The 18,856-nt window shown below is 35.0% G+C and overlaps 1 protein-coding gene across 1 annotated transcript in view; it reads left to right on the forward strand.

Annotated features, from left to right (window-relative positions):
• The window catches only part of KCTD8 (potassium channel tetramerization domain containing 8), an 89,347-nt gene extending 70,838 nt beyond the window's left edge, over positions 1 to 18,509 (forward strand). Inside the window, exon 2 of the mRNA XM_083836416.1 lies at positions 17,205 to 18,509. Within this exon, the coding sequence (XP_083692542.1) occupies positions 17,205 to 17,665 (461 nt within the window). The 3' untranslated portion in view covers positions 17,666 to 18,509. The remainder of the gene's footprint in view (positions 1 to 17,204) is intronic.
• The last annotated feature ends 347 nt before the right edge of the window (positions 18,510 to 18,856 follow it).

Raw genomic sequence — 18,856 nt, forward strand, 5'->3', positions numbered from 1 at the left:
GAATTCATCTTTTCATGCAGCTGCAGATTCTATTCCTATCAACGTATTTATAGCACACCCATCACCAAAGTCTAAGAAACCCACGGCAAGCAGAAAAATATGTATATTTACACAAAGCCCACTCAGAGGACTGCTGCACTTAAATGCTGCAAGGTTTTCCTTCATGTATATAATTTGGCAAAGCAGTTAAGGATTCTTCATGCTTAAATGCCTAAGGAAACTAAGACATTATTAATTCTTGCATAAAACAGCAAGAAAAGTCAATGAAATCTTGGAATATTTAGAGCAGCAACGGTTGTTTATGCAAAGCCATGACACATAAACTCATATTTATTTTACGATCAGTTAAAATAAGTTCATTCAAAGAACATTTTAATAATAACATGAAGGCACAATAAATTGAGTTAAAATGTTTGGGCCTATCTTGTATTCTTAAGCTCCATGACAATACTGGTTAGTAGAATTTTACAGCCCAGAGAATAATGCTGCCACTGTTTTCTGTACAGTTGCAGCTGAGAAACAGCTTTTTCCCCCTTTCCTTCATGACATTTTCTTTTTGTTTATTAAAAATAGAAAAGGACAGCTGCATACTTAGATTTGCATTAACTTCATAAATTGTTAATCCTGAAAAGACATGCTGCTCACAGAGGGGGTTTAGTTTAATGCTGTGGACTCCCATTCAGTGACTATCGCTATTTCTTATGTCTGAAATTGTGCATATCAGGCAATATTTGCTTCTGTATAAACTGAGCCAATTCTCAGGGTGTCCCTTGATGCACGTAAGAGCTTTATTTTTGTTTTGGAAAAGAGGGCTCTCACATCAATCTACTTTGTCCTGATATCCAGGCTTGGACAAGGGTTAAGGAATCAAGCAGGCACATACCATATACTACCATATACTACCATACACTACCATATACTACTATTTCCAAGCCTCTTTAACTCATTTACTTCCCAGCCATAAGGTTTTCCTTTTATTTTGGCTAAACTGAGATGCTTAATACATTTAGTGAAGCCTTTATTAAAGAAATATAAAGGAGGAAAACATGACTGGAAATTTTCCAAATTTTTCATTGCTTACATGAGAGATGACAGGAGAGAAGCATTCAATCAAATGAATGTTTTGCAAACATCTGTAAGCTATGTTCCAGTTACGGAAAAACTGAAAACCACATAACAAAAAAAAAAAAAAAAAAAAAGGAAGATTTAAGTATATATGCTGGAACTTAGACAACTCCAAAATTGTCATCCTGAGAAACCTGACTCAGCTATTGCTTCACTGTGCAATCTATAGCAGAGTTTTCTATTTTCCAGGCTTTTAGCTTTCAATGTCTGTGTTCCTGGACCGCCTACTGAGATTGTTCCACAAGGCAGAAAATAATTCATCATCTAAAAATGATGAATCCTTTCCTAGTAGCTATGCTTTAAAAACATATCTAAATACACAACCAATAAAAATGAACTGCAAGAGCAATACAATGGTTCCAATCCTAGCAGCGCTGTTTGATGATGACTATGAAAGCATTTCTGAGTTTTTTGAAACAGAGAAGTTTCAGAAGGTGTTAAGTTCCTCCAGGTCCATCTATAACATTGCTGAATATAGCACTGTGTCTCTTTTGCATATATTCAGGTTGATGTATGATAATAAATGAGATGTTGTCAGTGAACTCAAGTTCTGTTTTAAGTTTGGTGAAAGACCAAAGCACCTCCTTCAGCATAGCTGAAACAAAGTTATACTTACAGTACTGCAACTCAGATCAGGATCTGATCCATGCTATCAAAAATGCATCCCTATGAATGTGCCAGAACTGAAATTCTCATTACTGAGCAAACAATAGCAGTAGGAAGCAAAGGATATGATGATTGTAAAATAATTGCCTGCCTCCACCTGCTGAGGAAAAAAGTGTCATATTTTATGTTATATTATGTAATGTCTTACCATTAATAGCAATGTATTCCTATATCTATATTTTTAGTACTGCATTATCTATGTCTACATTATCCATAGATACTGCATAATCCATAAATACTCTTATTCTAATTACTTTGCCATGCATGTTAAAATAGTCCATATTCTTTGCCCCTTTCTTTGTTTTAGTCTTTCACATAAAGACTTTAAATAGCTTCAGAAATATATAATAAAATAATAATCTGTAGAACTATTGGTTCAGTTGTGTTACAGACTTAGGGAGATATAGGAGGATATATATATATGGTTGTGTTCAGAAAAATCTGCTGAAATATTTTTTCAGTGAAAAATAAGGGTTTCATCAGAAGCTAAAACATTTGAGGCACACGGATGTAAATGAATTTATTCCTTCCCTCCCCCCCCCAAAAAAAAAAAAAAGAGAGAGAAAAGAAAAGAAAAACAGAAAATTTCAAAAGTATTGGAAGTTAATTCAATAATTATTCATTTTTTTTACTTATGTAGATTTCATCTTTAATATATATATTGTATATATATATCATATATATATACATGTAAATTGCTGAAATGACAAAAATTGTCTTAAAACAAGAGACAAAAAATTAAAAAGCAAAAATCACAAAAACACACATCCTGAGCAAGAGAAGAAGCAAATTTTTTCTAGTCCATCATATACTTAAAACATGTAAAACCTCCACTATGACTAGGATATTACAAATATATTTTGCCAGGGATTTTTACCCTCATAATCATAATGAGGGGAAAGGAATTTAAGAAGTGTGGAAGAAATCCTTGCAGAAATAAAGACAGAACTATTTCCTGTTCTGAAATTGGTTGCTCTTTTGTTGTTTTTGTTTTAAATACATTCTCTTTCAAGGGAAACATCAACATTTTTGTTCTGTTAAAAAAAGTGTCTACCAGTGTTCATCTCACATCTGTGACCTCGTCTGGAATACAGGCAGCTCTGAAGCTCTGCCATTCATGCATAGTAAGGATAACATGAAAGCTAGCTTTTCAGCATGTAACTTACAGTATCTTGTATGAAAAATGCAGGACTCCATATTGATACATTTTTCTTCCTCTTTTCCAAATTTCTTTGCACTTTCTTTAAAAGGAAATAAGGAACAATGTCATAAACTGTCGACTGATGAGTGAAAATCAAAGTCAATTAGAAGCAGCCAGAAGAACCAATGTTAAGATCATTGGATCTTCATTCATCTTTTCCATTAAGGACAGAGTAGTTGCCTCGTGTTTAGACTTCATTTGCTTTCCTAAATTTGTCAAACCACAGTGATACCATGGAATACCACTCATTAGCAGAGCAGAAACCAAGTAAGAATGAAAAAGGGTGATATCTTCTGTAGTTTCAAGAAATAAACCTGTTACTGAGTTTATGATCTTGATTTTACTTTCTCTTTGCCCAAGCTGTACTTTATTGTGTAACCCATCTCAGTGATATTTCTTCTGGTTTAATATTATGAGTATCCAGTTATCATGCAATATTTTCAGCAGTAGATCTGGAAAACATTTTCAGAAGAGACCACCCACATTTAACAGATGGAGAAACTCAGGCACCAAGGCAGGGGCACACTGATGTTCATAATGACATTGAAAAGCAGAAGAAAATAACATTTTCAGACACAAAACCAATTTGTTCAGTGTAAATGTCTTGTTGCATTTGAAAGCTCAATGTACAGGTGATTAGGAAAGATATGCTATCATTGGTAAAACTTGGTTAAATGAAGCTAACATTTGAGGCAATCAGATGAGTAATATTAAGAGAAACAAGATGTTGGAAGCAAAACGTTTTGTACAAAAATCCTGAGGCCAATGAAAGAGAGGAGTATTTTGACCTTTGGTTCCTGTTTGGGGGATAGAATGAGAAGAAAAGTAACATGTAGGCCTTTCCTTGATTAATCACCACACAGATAGCACTTGGAAGTCTGAGTTACTGAAGTTACATCATACACCCCTGACAGTCCTTATGCATATAGTCTTTTGTCATCTCTGGAGCGTGACAGAAAAAAAGCACACCTCAAGCTGTTGTCAAAAGCAGGTTTCAGTTTGAGATGCTGTTGGAAACTTCCAAATGCAGAACTACGACTTATTCTAGGCTCTTTTTGTCACCTGTAAGGCAACAAATGAGTCTTGTATTCTGAAAGACGAAATATTCCCAAACCTTATGGTTATTAGAAGAAAGAAGTGTTTTCATATCAGCTGCCCCTTATCTTCTTCCAGATCTTAATGTTTGTGTGTTTTAGTATATTTGTACAACTAAGATATTACAGCTCTTAGATGAATGCAATGAAGATGCCAATTAATACAAAATGAGATTATATTCATTATGAATGATTACTTGCTAAAATGCATTGAATGCTGCTATTCTAACCCAGTAACTTTTTTTGTGATGATACTCCCAAGTAATTATTCCATCTGCTGGCCAATCCTCTTTTGAGCCTGTCAGACAGAAAAAAAAAAGACAGAAAAATAAAATAAAAGTAAAATAGTTTAGACAATGAAATTCTAGTAAAACAATTATTGACTTGACATTGGTCACACTGAGGCAAAACTGTTAGTGATAATCAGAGTGAGGTTGTAATTTTCTATGAAATGTTTTTCCTATTAGGTAGGAAAAATGAAAATTATGTTAAAATGAAAATTGCTCATGTTTGTTTGGCAGATGAAATCTGAAGCAATAACTTTCAATAGTACTTTCAACTGTCCCAAAATGACATTAAATATATTTTTCTTTTCTGCTCTTACTGTTTTTGTTGTTACTACTTTTAATTCAAACATTATTCAAATAATTTACTGGAATTGCTGTAAAATGTATAAATGAATGTGTATCTCTGAAATTCTCATACTGATTCTTGTAGTTTGTCTGTTTTGCCTCTATTAGGGCTAAATTAGATAATTGACTAATATCTATATTTCTGCACTGATAAGTTTTGTGAATATCTCAAGATATGGTATGTTTCATAAAATCCAAAATTCTAACAATAATGAAAGAAATGATAGTCTTTTGGACCTATTTTGTATTCAATTTGCAAGATAGTGGAAAATCAGTGCATGTTTTATTATTTAACATTTTTATTATTTAAAAACTTTTCAAATATAGTTAATATTTCAAGAAAGAATGAGCTTAAATAAACACATTTCAGTCTGTGGTGGGCGTAATTTATTCATGTAACTGTGTTAAGTGATTAAATATCTCAGTTATGCATATTTATTGTGTCTCCTGATAAGATATCTGAAACTTTGGAAATAAGGGGAGAATGAATTCCTCCTACCTATCATAATCTTGGTTTCCTCTGGGCTGGGAACCAGTGTCTTTTTAACTTGGTCAGGGGTGGAAATGTTACATGTAAATACAACCATTGGGCACAACTAGATGTCACCTTGCAGCAAATATTTTTGGTGAGGGATTTAAGCAATAAATAAATATTGCAGGCAAGATCTCTCTGCTTACAAATTCATGCATTGTGTTGCATCCATAATAAGCTGAATAGAATCAGAAGTGTATATAGTGTTTGCAGGACAGATGTTAAGAACCTAAAAGTGCTCAGAACAGGTCTGGTGTAATTTAGCTGTTGATTAGTGCTGCCAGAAGAAGGGAGGACTACTTTAGGAAGAGCTACGGTGGTGCAAGAAAGCATTTTAGGAGAGTATTGTAAGAAGTGTTGAGGAAATCATGGAAAAGCTAACCAGGACCAGCAAGCTCCATTGGCCTACATAGCTGCATAACAGAGGGCACAGAAAAATCTTCTGGCAAATGGTATTTTCTACCTTATCAAAATAAATTACATAAAAATGAAAATTACATAAAAATGAAAACTGGTCATAGGCACTTTTGTGTATATTAACAGCAACATGTATTTTTAGTCTTAAATGAGCTTGCTTAGAAACATGAATAATTAATTATACTTTTAATAAGTGGTCTTTATTTTCCTCTTCTTCCATCCAAACTTTAAGTACGTAACTGTGGAAAAGAAAACTTTTTCTCCTTACAGAGCATCTGCTCTGTGCTGTTAATAAATAAATAAATAAATAAATAATATATATTTTTTAAGTAGTTTATTGTTTTGACCCTTGTTTCTCAGTCCCTACATTAAATTTTTCAGTTTTATGTCAAAGGTGGGTTGTTCGTCCTCACACTCCAGGCCTTTGATTGACTATCCTCACCTAGCCCCCACATATTTCCTGTTGTAATTTTAACTCATGGCTTCAACCAGACCATGGTGACTTTATCTATTGCTCACATTCATGTCATTGCTGATACTGCTCCTTACTTGAGGAAGAAAATACCTCTTAAATCTGGACTGCTATTGTGTTATTCTCCTTCAAAATCCTCCTTAAAACTCTCTGTTTCTATGCTGCTCATATAGGTCTTGACAAAAGATTAGACAGCTGGAGGTCTGAGACAAGCAGCCTATCATGCTGACCAATACTGCATTTTTTTGGTACTTTCCCATCTGTCTCTTCCCATCTGTTGTTTCTTGTCATGTTCTTAGATTTTAAACTGTTTAGGCGCAAAGGTCATCTATTAATTAATGCTGATGCAGCCTAACTACATTGTGCACAATGCAGGTGATTAATAGAGCATATAGTCTGCAACTGCAAGAGGAATAAATTTATTATTATTAACAGCCACATCTTTAATAAAGGCAAATCCTTTTTGGGTCTTCATTTTTACTCCTTGTATCTGATTACATGATAGCATTTAGTTTAGTTCAAGATATATAACATCACACATCTTCACATGTTGTCCAAGAAGTGCATGACAATTTTTTTTGATGTTTTGAATATTGCTGTTTTGAAATTTTAACTGTGATCAGTGTACTCCTGTCCCTTAAATGCTTTTGATTCTGTGTTGTCACAAATGTAGTTTGCTCTTCTGCAAATACTCAGGATTTCTGTTAAGGATTTCACGTTTTGTTTACTGCACTGCAGTTGTGATCTGTGCTGTTTCACTGTTTCCCAAAGAGAATTCATTCAGTGAATTCAGTCTTCAGTCTTTGTTTGTGGGTTTATGTGATATAGTCACAATATTTTGGTTGAGTAAGTGTAGATATATAATATTTCTAGATACAAATCATTTGCAAATTCTTTGTTTTTTTGTTTTTTTTTTTGCACAGGAGAAAATATGTGTCAAGTGAATTCAATATTCAATAACTTTTATTTTACTTAAATATATACCAGATAAATAAGATTGTTCTTCTGCATGTTTTCACATTTTCTATAGTTATTAGGGTGAATGCTTTCAATGTTCCATAAGGCTGATCTAGGAATTTGGATCTAAATATAGTGTGCTATTATCAGCATGTGCTTTACATAGTTTAGGATGCGATGCCTCATTAATTTCATATTATTTTACTTTATTTTCCATGTACCAGCCATTAATGATAAAATAGGTGAATGGCACTGTTATTACTGAAATGTTAGTCTGAAATGTACTTCAAAGCTTGTACATAGAAGTAAGAAAGATTTCGTTGATGGTCATCACTGTTACTGAGGAAAAGCTTTCAGGTCCTTTCACAGCATTCTTGAAGATTGACACATCCCAAGAACCTGCAAGGAAAGGCATAAAACTATGCAAATATAATCTGAGTATATTCTGAATTGCCACTCTGTTAGTTCTTCAACTCTTAGGAAAACTCGCTGTGGACTCTTAAGCTGTTCATTTCATTCTCTGCTTTCTGTCAATAATCAAAATTAAAATACAGACTTTTTCTTAGTGTATATTTCTCATTATTTTGTACTTGCATACTGCCTATAGTGCTATCATTAGTATCATGTAAGCCTGCCAAAATTGCTGATGTCTAAAATATATTTCTTTAATGAGACACTTCTTTCAAGCCAGTGCGTGGTATTTTGGCAACTTTCTACTAGTGTGTTTTATACACATTCTGTAAATTCACATTAACATTAATTTATTTTGCATGCCAGTAGGAAAGAAACCTGTGAAATTGAAAGAGATGGAAGGAAGAAGTGGAGATTACACATTTTATCTAAAGTGATTGACAAAGTAATTGACAGAGCAAAGAAATGTGAGATAATACCAGACAAACTAGAAGTAAAACTGTGGAGGAAAAAGTTTGTTTTATTGTCTGAGATTAGGGATTTTGTCTTTTTTTTTTTTTTTCTGCCCATGCTGTCCGTCACAAAGAGTTCTTACCAATGTAAGGCTTGTGAATGAATTTACATTAAAAGAAAATATCAAAACAAAGATTCCTGAGATCATTGTCTTAATCCCTCTCCTTCAGTCTTGAAATAATTTTTGAGCTTCTGTGGGCGTAGCAGTGTTTTTGGAAGTGACAGAATCCCCGAAGTCCCACTGAAATAAGTTTGTGTTTGGTAGATCTTATTTGAGTGGGTATTTTTTACATTCCAGGTATATTTTTATTGAAAGTAAACTACATGCTGATGAGGACATTATTACTGTACGTGTGTGTAGGAAAAACACAAGTTATAGTTTCATGTATGTTTCAAGTTGCCATAAGCCTTCTCTGAAAAATGCAATCCCTTCTCTTGTATTCTTTTCTGTCCCTTTGGTGCCTTTAGTTCTGGCACAAGCATTTGTGTGGCCACACAGGGAGCTGCATCTGACAGCTGAGAAGTTAAAACTAATTTAGGAAAAATAAAATGTGAGTCGTTCAAAAAAGAGTGTTACTTATCTTGGTGGAAAGGGATTCAACTTCGTGTTGCCTAAAGCTCTGATTAGGGCTTTGCCAAATACAGATCCAGTGGCTAAAAGACTGTTTCACAGTTGAGCAGATGCCCAACCAATATCAATATTTACAAAGCAGAAGGCAGCAGCCAGCAATGCAGTTGATGACAGACTGAAATTCCTGATTAGGTTATCCTTAAATATGTTCTTAGAAGAAAGGGAAAGGGAGTGAGGAAGGTGAATGATAAGTTGCCAGAAGTATTTGGCAACCTCAGAGATCCAAGGAAAGCACAGGGATCTAAAAGTCCTTCCCCAGCCCAACACCTGTTTTCTTTGAATGCAGCCTAAGGATACAGGATAGGAAAGAGAATAGTGAGTCTATAAACCCATAGGTTAAACAGTAATTTATAGTTTGTCCTATGAATCCTGGGAGGGAGATGCATCTAGGGTTTGTTTCTGCAATATGAAGATGGAATGATTATCTTTCTTTGTCAATCTGCCCCCATAAAGCTTTTGCAAGTGCATTGTCTACTTCTGACTTTTTTTTTTTTTTTTTTTTTGTAATTTAAGCCTGTGGTAGAAGTAATTTCAAGAAAATAGTTAAAACAGAATAACTTAAAGACATCTGGATCCTTGAAACTGGGATTTTATTGTAGTATCTAGACCACTATCCTGGTGTTGAAAGAATTGAGAAGACACTTTTCCTTTTAGCTTTAAAGAGAGAGTTGGAAGCTTGGGATTTGCATCAAGGAATTCTCTTCCAGTGATCAACGGTAACAAGATAAGCTTTCTGTCAGCATCAGCTAGGGGAAAGAAGCAATGAAGTCTTAAGGGAGTTTATAAGAACTACATGATAAAATGTCCTGCTTTTGATACTGTTCTCCTGACTTCTTTTTGTGGTCAATTGAGAATATCACCCTAGATAAGTCTTATTAAATTTCAGATCAATAGATTAATAATTTGAAGATGATTTGGTATAGTTTAATATTAATTAACTATTTTTTTAAGGAATAGCTCTTTTTTTTTTTTTTTTGAAAACTAACATTTCTTGTGGACAGAACAAAAGATTTTAGCTCTTAACTCTGCTGGCCACTGAAAAATAATCAAAAAGAGGCAGATAATATTAGCACATAGAGCTGAGTGCAAACCTACTTGACAGTTAGGAAATGAATGACAAGGATGTTTACCAGAAGTTGCTGAGATATTTCTGAAATACAATTAGTTTGGTCTGTTCACTGTTGCAAGTGAAGGTATGGAAGATGCCTGATTTTTATGATTTTTATTTATTTATTTATTTATTTTTCATATATATCAATGAACTCATTTTTAAGTTGTCCTTAAGTATCAAAATTATCTTAAGAAAGGTTTCAGATTTGGGTCCAAGAAATGACATTTCTTGGTACATCTTCACAATTTTCAGATTAATACATTTAAAAACGGTTTTGTGGACTCTTTGTTAGTTTTACTGGAATGCAACAAATTGTGTCAGAATTTCATTGACTCTCTCCTATATTTATGTACTGTTCTGCCTACCACAGAACCCAGTCAGAAAACTAATAAATGGAAAGAGTATGGTTTTGTTATTTGTTCAAAACAAGACTAGGTTGAAGTATCTAATGAATTCAAGTTGGGCATCAGAGTGCTTATTGCATATCTTCAGTCATTCCAAATAACAAAGGTAGTTCCCTCTATATAAGTTAATCTCTTTATATTGTGAATAATGTTAATATTTCAAATACAGCTTTACTGGAAGTAAACAAAGAAATTTTCAATAAATAAATGATTTGTTTAACTCATTCTACTATACCCTTTCTAGAAGTTAATTTAACATCAGATGGTAGTAAATGTGACAGAAAAAAATATTTTTGTGTTGTGTTTTTTGTTTTGTTTTTGAGACAGAGCACTTATCACTTACAGGCATGTGGTACTAATCTGAAAGATGAATTGGTTCATTCCCTTCAAGTACCACATATCCATTCACACACCACCAAGTTTAACACTATTAAAGGGTAATTTCTCCTGTGAGATCTATGCCTGGTACAGCCAAAATCTCTACACAGTGCCTTTTAAACTTTTCATGGCAGGTAAGGGGATTTAAATAAAATGCTTCATCAAATGTGCAATCACACAGATATTCTTCCTGTTGAAATATCCACGTATTCAAACAACAAATAAACATTGCTAAAAATCGTGATGCTCTGAAACATTAACAATAAGACAGTATCTTTTCACTCCTTTCATCATTAAATTACTTTCCTTCTAAGATCTTTTTTTTTTTTTTTTTTTTTTTACATTCACACTAGAATGAACACTCTTTTGAAATCCATTTTTTATAACTTAAGGTCACAGATTATGTTGTCTCTGACTTGAATGGGGTCAACATTTTGGTCTAAAACATTTTTTTTAAATGGATGCAGTTTTGGAACCAGATTCACAGATCAGAATCAGATTGTTAGTGAAGCCAAACCAATTTGCATGTCCTGAAAACATGAACTTGAAGCTTTGCCAGATCATAGGTCATAGTTACAAAACTGTTTTGTTAAGATGTGAGTAACCTAAGTGCTATTCTTCATGTTAAGGAAGCTGTGCTGCAATTCACAAGACCTTTCTGTGTCAGTCTCATCTGGAAGCTGACTTGCTTGGCTTTCTTAGGTCACATAAAATTTAGGTTCTGCTCCAAGTACCGAAGTTGGTTTGTCAACAGTATTGGCCTTTAATGCAAGAGTTCAGGGCTTAAAGCATTAATAAATCAAAGTCTCCCAGATACTAATTCTCTCTTGTGCCTGAGGGAAGTTAACTCACGTCTTCCAAATGTATATATTACCCTGAAGGCACTAGAGTAATTGAAGGTGAAGGGAACATTCTCTTCAGTTTATTGAAGCTATTCTACTTTGCATTGACTAAAGCCAAGTCTCAGTTGGGTCAAAGAACACACAAGTGTGAGCATTTGGCTACCCATAGCAGTTGATCACTCATCTGAAAGGAGAAATAAAAATAGGAAAATCTGAGTTTCAATCCTCCTTCTGAAAAATACTTCACTATTTTATACTAAGCATTCTTTGGATCTGGCTTTTAATCCAAAAACTGGTTTGAAATTTTGTTCCAGAGGAGACACAAGATGAAAACTGAGTATTTACTTATTTCTTTATCTATTTCTTTATTTATTTGCTTTTTAATTATTTTACTTGCTATTTTTTAAAAAAAACAAACAAGCAAACACCACAACATAAATATTATATTTCTTTTTCTGGCCATAGAGCAGTTGATTTAGCTTGATTTTGTTGTGCATTTAAGAGGACAGAGTGCAGTGGTCCTTTTGTAAACTTCTTTGCCATCAAGCACTATTCTTCAAAAAGTGTATGTTCACAGAAGAGATTTCAATAAGATGATATAGCATAGAACTTACAGTTGCTAGTTTTAACCTACAACTCTGGTGGTAAGAGGCAAGCTGAATCCCATGCTGGTCTCAAGGAATTAGCTGGATTTTCTCCTATCAGTGGAAATATCATTAATATGCCACAGATTATCATAGAATGGCTTGGGTTGGAAGCAACCTTAAAGACCATCTAGTTCCAACTCTCCTACCATGGGCAGGGATGCCACCTCTAGATCAGGGTGCCCATGACATCATCCAAGCTGGCCTTGAAAACCTCCAGGGATGAGGCATCCACAGCTTCTCTGGGCAACCTGTTCCAGTGCCTCACCATCCTCTGAGGGAAGAATTTCCTGCTAACATCTAACTCTCCCCTCTTTTAGTTTAAAACCCTTCCCCCTTGTCCTATCATTATCTGCCTGAGCAAAAAGTTGCTCTCCATCTTCTTTTATAAGCCCCCTTACTGAAAGGCTGCAGTGAGGTCACCCTAGTGCCTTCCTTTCTTCACGCTGAACATCCCCAGGTCTCTCAACCTTTCTTCAGAGGAGAGGTGAAGAAAGATCCATGCCTCTGATCATCTTTATGGCCCACCCTTGGACCCACTGTAAGAGGTCCACATCCTTCTTGTGCTGGGGGCACCAAACCTGGATGCAGTACTCCAAGTGAGGCCTCACAAGGGCAGAATATGTGCCCTTGTGATTGTAAACTAGACATTGGTGTTAATTATATTATTGAAAATCAGAGTAACAATACAAACCACAAATATATTGGGTTTATAGAGCTATCTTGTTATAGCTTTTTTGAAAAAAAAAAAATCTTTTTAAAAAATAAAGGTGAAATTAGACAAAAAAAAAAAAAAACATAGTCCTTTATCATAAAAGTAACATACTAAGTACTCAGAAGTCTGTTAATGAAAATGTTCTCACAGTAATCATAACCTGTCATCAAAATTCACAGGTGACTTTTCTCTAAGCTTTTAGGTTAGTGCAATACTTTGAATGTTGGTGAAAAGTAATAAAAAAGGTAGATATACAAGATGGATGAGTCCATCATAATATGGGATTTGATGAGGGGTTTTTGTTGTTGTTGTTGTTCTTTTTTACAATAGATTATTAAATACAGTTAATTTTACTTAGATTTTTAAGAATAAAGCATAAAACAATAGGATTTGTTTAATAATGTAATGTGAGAAACTAAGTAGAAGAAAATTTCATTCAGGAGTATTAACAAGGCTGTGTACCAGACTGAAATCCTATGTAGCTACGCAAAATGATGAGAAAAAAGTCTTCGTGTCATGCAAAATCATATGCAAATCACATACTGCCAATATTCTCATTCATGCAAAAATTATGAATCAAATTGAAAACCATATTGTTGGATTAGATTTTTTTTTAATAAATACAAATAAAAATAGCATTTGTTCTCTTTGCTATCATGTTTTCGAGCCTTCCAAGATAATCAGTCAGTTTAAGCCTCGTTGTCCTCCTGTTTTCATTTTTGATGAAATCAGTTTAAAACATGGAAGGTTGTTTTGGATTTTTACATCATTATTTTATTAACAATGCTGCAATGTTTTTAAGACGCATTCTCAATAAATATAAAGTATTTGCTAAAAATTTTTGTCTTGTAAGACACACCTTCTGATGATAGGCTAGGGACACTTTGGGTTGTGTACTCTGGAGAAAAGGAGGCTGAGAGGTGACCTCACTGCTCTCTATAGTTTCCTGAGGAGGGGAAGGGGAGAGGGAGGTACCTGCCTGTTCTTCCTGATAACTGATGACAGGATGCACGGGAACAGCACAAAGATGGGCCAGGGGAGGATATTAGGAAAAGGTTGTGGTTTGTTTGTTTTTTTTTTAAAAAAAGAGGGATATTAGGAAAAATTTCTTTATTGTGAGGGTGGTCAAACACTGTGACAGGCTTCCTAGCAATGTGGTTGATGCCCCATGCCTGTCAGCATTCAAGAGGCATTTGGATAAATGCCCTTAATAATAATATGCTTTGACTTTTGGTTAGTCCTGAAGTGGTCAAGAGTTGGGCTTGATCTTTGTAGGTTCCTTCCAACTCAATTATTCTAATTATGTATTCGAACTGCCCAGAAAAGTGTTAACTGGGAAATGTTGGGAGAACTGGGCAGTGGAGAGGACAACCAGACATATATGGGTAGAGGCGAATGAGTTGGAAAGGACCAAGATGCAGTGACTCACTTCCAGCTTCCAGCTGGAGAACCAGCAGCAGGTAAGAGGTCCTGGAAAGGGCAGGAGAAAGAGGGACAGGAAAGGGTGAAGGCTGGAAGTCAGTGAAGCCTTTTAGTTACATGCACAGTAGAGCAAATATACTTTCTCTGGGTTTCTATTCTATAGACCTATTCTATACTTGCGGAAAATAAATATTGCCAGGTAGACTGATTTGTATGAACATCTTTGGTGATATTTTGGAAGGGCTGAGAAGGTATAGTGGAGCCAACACCCCGTCACACAGTCCCAGTCACAAATGAGGGCAATAAGGAGTTGCTTTCTGAAACAGAGAGATATCTATATTTATCTGATAATCCCTAATTTTGAAAATAAAACAAATTTCTTCTCAGGACCCTTGATTGTGTATTTATAAATTCTTTGGGGGTTTAAGCAGATGTAAAATACTGTGAGAAAAAAAACTCTAATTCAGCAGGACTTTTACTTCTGTTAATAATGCGCTATCGAGAAAGAAGTACAGGAGCATATAAATAATTCTTTCTGAGGGAGTATCTGTTGATTTTTAAAAGCAGAGGTGTGAGAGAAACCTGTGTATGGATTAAATTCATTGTGAATTTAGGCAATTCAGAGCTGTAAGGTACTGAACGTCAGGGCCCTGATCCAAATAAACATTTACATACCTGCTAATATCAGGCAGTTGGATAACCTTGTAGCTGTAAAATGGATTTATTTTTTTTATATTCTTGGAAGTATGTATGTGTGTTTCAATACTTTTTTTGAATTAGATCCTTAGTACAGTGCAGGTTTGAGCCCTGGAGAAACAAGGAATAGCAATAAAGAAGTAATAGACCAACTAGACATAATATCTTGATTCACGTGGTTACAGCAAAAAAAAAAAAATGGTCAGGAAAGACAGAGTTGAAGTCTACAGGGTGTTGCTAACACTAAACTAATTTCTCAATCGCAGACTCTGTTGTTACATTTGAAGAAGCTATGATTGTAAACTAGACATTGGTGTTAATTATGTTATTGAAAATCACAGTAACAATACTGAAATCATTATCTGATTAACTACTCAGTTTTATAATCACTCAGTTTTATAATCGCATGCTGCACAGGCAGAGTAATTCCATGATGTCAGCTGACTGTCTACATTTAGCATATTCATACAACGGTTTTGAGGTATGAAATGAAGTGCCAGATACAATAATAGAAGGCAGGCATGTAAATCTATTTAAGAAGGTGAACCTGAAGAGAAAGAGAAGGGAAATTTCTGCAGCCGGGCACTAAATATTTTCTACTAAAGAAGTAGAAAATCACTTGTGATTTCCACTGTGAATAATGTAAGTACAAGCCCTGATGGACTGTTTTCTCTTCTCTTTGGATCTTGATTATTCATGGATTTCTCCAGGTGGACTACAGAAATGTGGCACAGTATCTTGGGATGCTGTCTTAAACAAAAGAAGTGCAGATTGTTGAGTGCTGCTTTGTTAGTTTATTATATATTTGGTTTTGTGTTTTTCTTTTTTTTGTTTTCCCCTGTGTCTCTTATAAAATACTGCCATCTTCTTAGATTCCTTTGAATCATAGAACTGCACTGTCAAAAAGACACTAGAGTGTTTGTATTGCTCCTGCATTCTTTATAATTGTAATTGTATTTCTGATTTGTAGTTCTGAAAAACAGAATAATAAGTGACTCAAAAATCTCCTTGCAACTTTGTCCCACTAACTCGGAGTTGGGCTGTCATACCCAGAGTTTTGGTCCAAGCAAAGACAGTAACTGATGCTTGTGGTGTTTGGGTAACCTGTAAGGGTAAGCTAGGTTTGATAAGACATTTAGATGCTGTTTGGACTCTGTCAGGATTCCTAGCAGACACACAACTGTCACTGAAATACTGCTCTTCATTTTCATTTAGATGTTTAAACATCTTTGCTCTGATCCGAAGCCTGTTGAACTCTGTACATATTTCTGTGAGCTTTAGATAGTGTCCCAAACTGACATCATGATGTTTATATGATGTCAGCATAACATCATTTCACAGCTGGAGTTTTGAAATAAGTTTTCGGAAATGAAAATACTTGTACAGATTTAGCGACAACCATCTTCACATTCATAATTCTGCTCAAGACTTCAAAGCAAAAATAATATCTGGAGAGAATACAGCCTTGATCCTGTTTTCAGTTGCATGAAGCACGGAGCAATTCCTGCTGATAGGCCATCAGCTTGCTCTCTCTGCTGCTACAGAGTGCTTCGTTGCAGATAACTTCATAGCCTCCTTTTCCTTGCCAGCTTGTGCAGTAGGAGATGTACAATCTAATCCTGAATGTGCACTGAGGCAAATCTGGCATAACAACTGACAGTAGGAGGGGAGTGAAATGAGTATATGGCAAAAATAAATAAATAAATAATAATAAAAAGCCTAAAGACTGTCAGTACAGAACAATCTCTGTTATTCCAGGATTAATACTCTTTTGGAGACCGGGGTTTCTGCATAGCTGACATCTGTAGGGCATGGTATCAGTAGACTGTTCCGAACAGATAAATTAGAGTTTCAAAAAAATAAAAATGAAAATAAAATAAAAAATTAAAAAATCAATGCCCTTGGAATATTTTTCTTTAAGCAAAGGAAAGAGATTGCAAAATGTATGGCAGTATTTTCCTAATACTACAAAATCTAATTTCTCATAATAAACTTCTGGGGATGTGGTGGCAAAATACCTCTTTCAAACTTGCCTGCAGGGATTTCTGATGCAGATAATCTGTGAGGATTATACATATTTCATTGCCTGGATTCTTCCTAGGCAGGCATTGAATTCTTGCTGAAAACATCTTTAGGTGTGAGGATATTGACAACTGAACACACATGTAGGACCAGACCTAGAGATCACATACCACTCTGACATAATTCTTTTGACTAAAAGGAAATGCCTCCATTTTATCTCAGCTGAGACCCCGTGTCGTGTTTTTCTAAATGACAGCTGATCAGTTCTCTGTGTAAACCGATACATATTTAATACTTTTTCTTTCCTGCCTTGTATTAGGGCCACCACAGAGAACTGTTTCCCCCAAACAAGACCATGAGGACAGGAAGCACGACAAAGTCTTGGACAAGGGTAGTGAAAGTGGGACTTCCTGCAACGAGTTGTCCACCTCAAGTTGTGACAGCCACTCAGAAGCAAGCACTCCTCAAGAAAATGCTTCTAGCACTCAGCAGTCCACAGCTCACCAGCCAAATACTCTGACTTTGGATCGTCCATCTAAGAAGGCCCCAGTGCAGTGGATGCCACCGCCAGACAAACGCAGGAACAGTGAACTCTTTCAAACTCTCATTAGCAAGTCCAGAGAAACAAATCTTTCCAAAAAGAAGGTATGTGAGAAGCTGAGTGTTGAGGAAGAAATGAGAAAATGCATTCAAGATTTTAAAAAAATCCACATTCCAGATTACTTTCCAGAGCGCAAACGTCCCTGGCAGTCTGAACTCTTACAGAAATATGGGTTATAGTACTCAACTCTTTCATTACATATCTCTGGGGCATTTGATGTTTAATAAGTTGCCACTAACTTACTGATGTCCTCCTCCTGGCCAACTCTGCCACCAGAGCTATTCCTGCTGCTTATTTCCTTCTGTGAACAGTGGATGTTGGATAGTACATGGTTTCTTTAAAAATATATATAAAAAGATAGAAACTTAAAAATACAAAAAAGTGTCTCATCTAAACCACCTCATAATAGCAAAGAAAAACGTGCATGGTGAAGAAAGATGGTTTTCGAACTGTAGTCAGTTGAGCTTCATTATCATTTTGGAATTTATCAAATAAAAATCTCAATCATCAGTTAATGCCTCGTTTTATGTCACAAATAAAAATGACTCAGACTTGCTATGGATGAAGAGAAACAGGGTTGAAAATTTGATTGAACTGGTTTCAGAACTAACTCCCAATGTTCTTTCAATGTTAATGCAATAAAACAAATACCTGTTTTGCATGAGCACAATGTTACAAATAAATCACACAAGAACAAGAGGTTGTCTGTTGCTTGGAGAATTATTTGTTTGATACCAAGCCTATAAACGTAAAACGTCTAAGGGATTGAATTTGCTTTGTTCTGGGTCTGTGATTTTTTTGTGTGTACAGTGTTCTGTATGTAAGGATGGTGTAAATATGCCTTATACTGTTTTATTATTGCACCAACAACGTTCATCTATTAGTGCTTGTCAGGATTATTTCTGTGAAATGCAAACTTATGACAGATTGTGAAAACTGGTTTGATGGTCTGAAAGTTTCTGTTATGTTAGTCGCTAAAATTGGAGAAAAATAAAAGAGACTTTAATGTATTTATTAAAAGAACCATCTGGTAGATTTTCTTGGCTATCGTTATCTCCTCTCTTTAAGAGACTCAAGCAAATTGTTTTTGTTTTGTTTTGCTTTGTTTAATGTTTTCATAACTACTTTGCTGAAAAAAAAATGAAAAAAAAAAACACACAACACAAAGCCAAACAAAAAAACATGTTTCAGGAGTGGGCGAACAATGTTTAGTGCAGTGCCATTTAATCGGAACAACAGTACAGACTCCAGAAGGAAGAGCTATGCTAGGCTGCAGGGGGGAATGAACTAAAACACTGCGTGTTTTCACTAACAGAACTGAAAGCAGTCCAACCTCGACAAGTTCACAAAAATCATCTTAGAAACAGAGG

This window comes from Anser anser, assembly GCF_964211835.1.
Source record: "Anser anser genome assembly, chromosome: 4".
NCBI lineage: Eukaryota > Metazoa > Chordata > Aves > Anseriformes > Anatidae > Anser > Anser anser.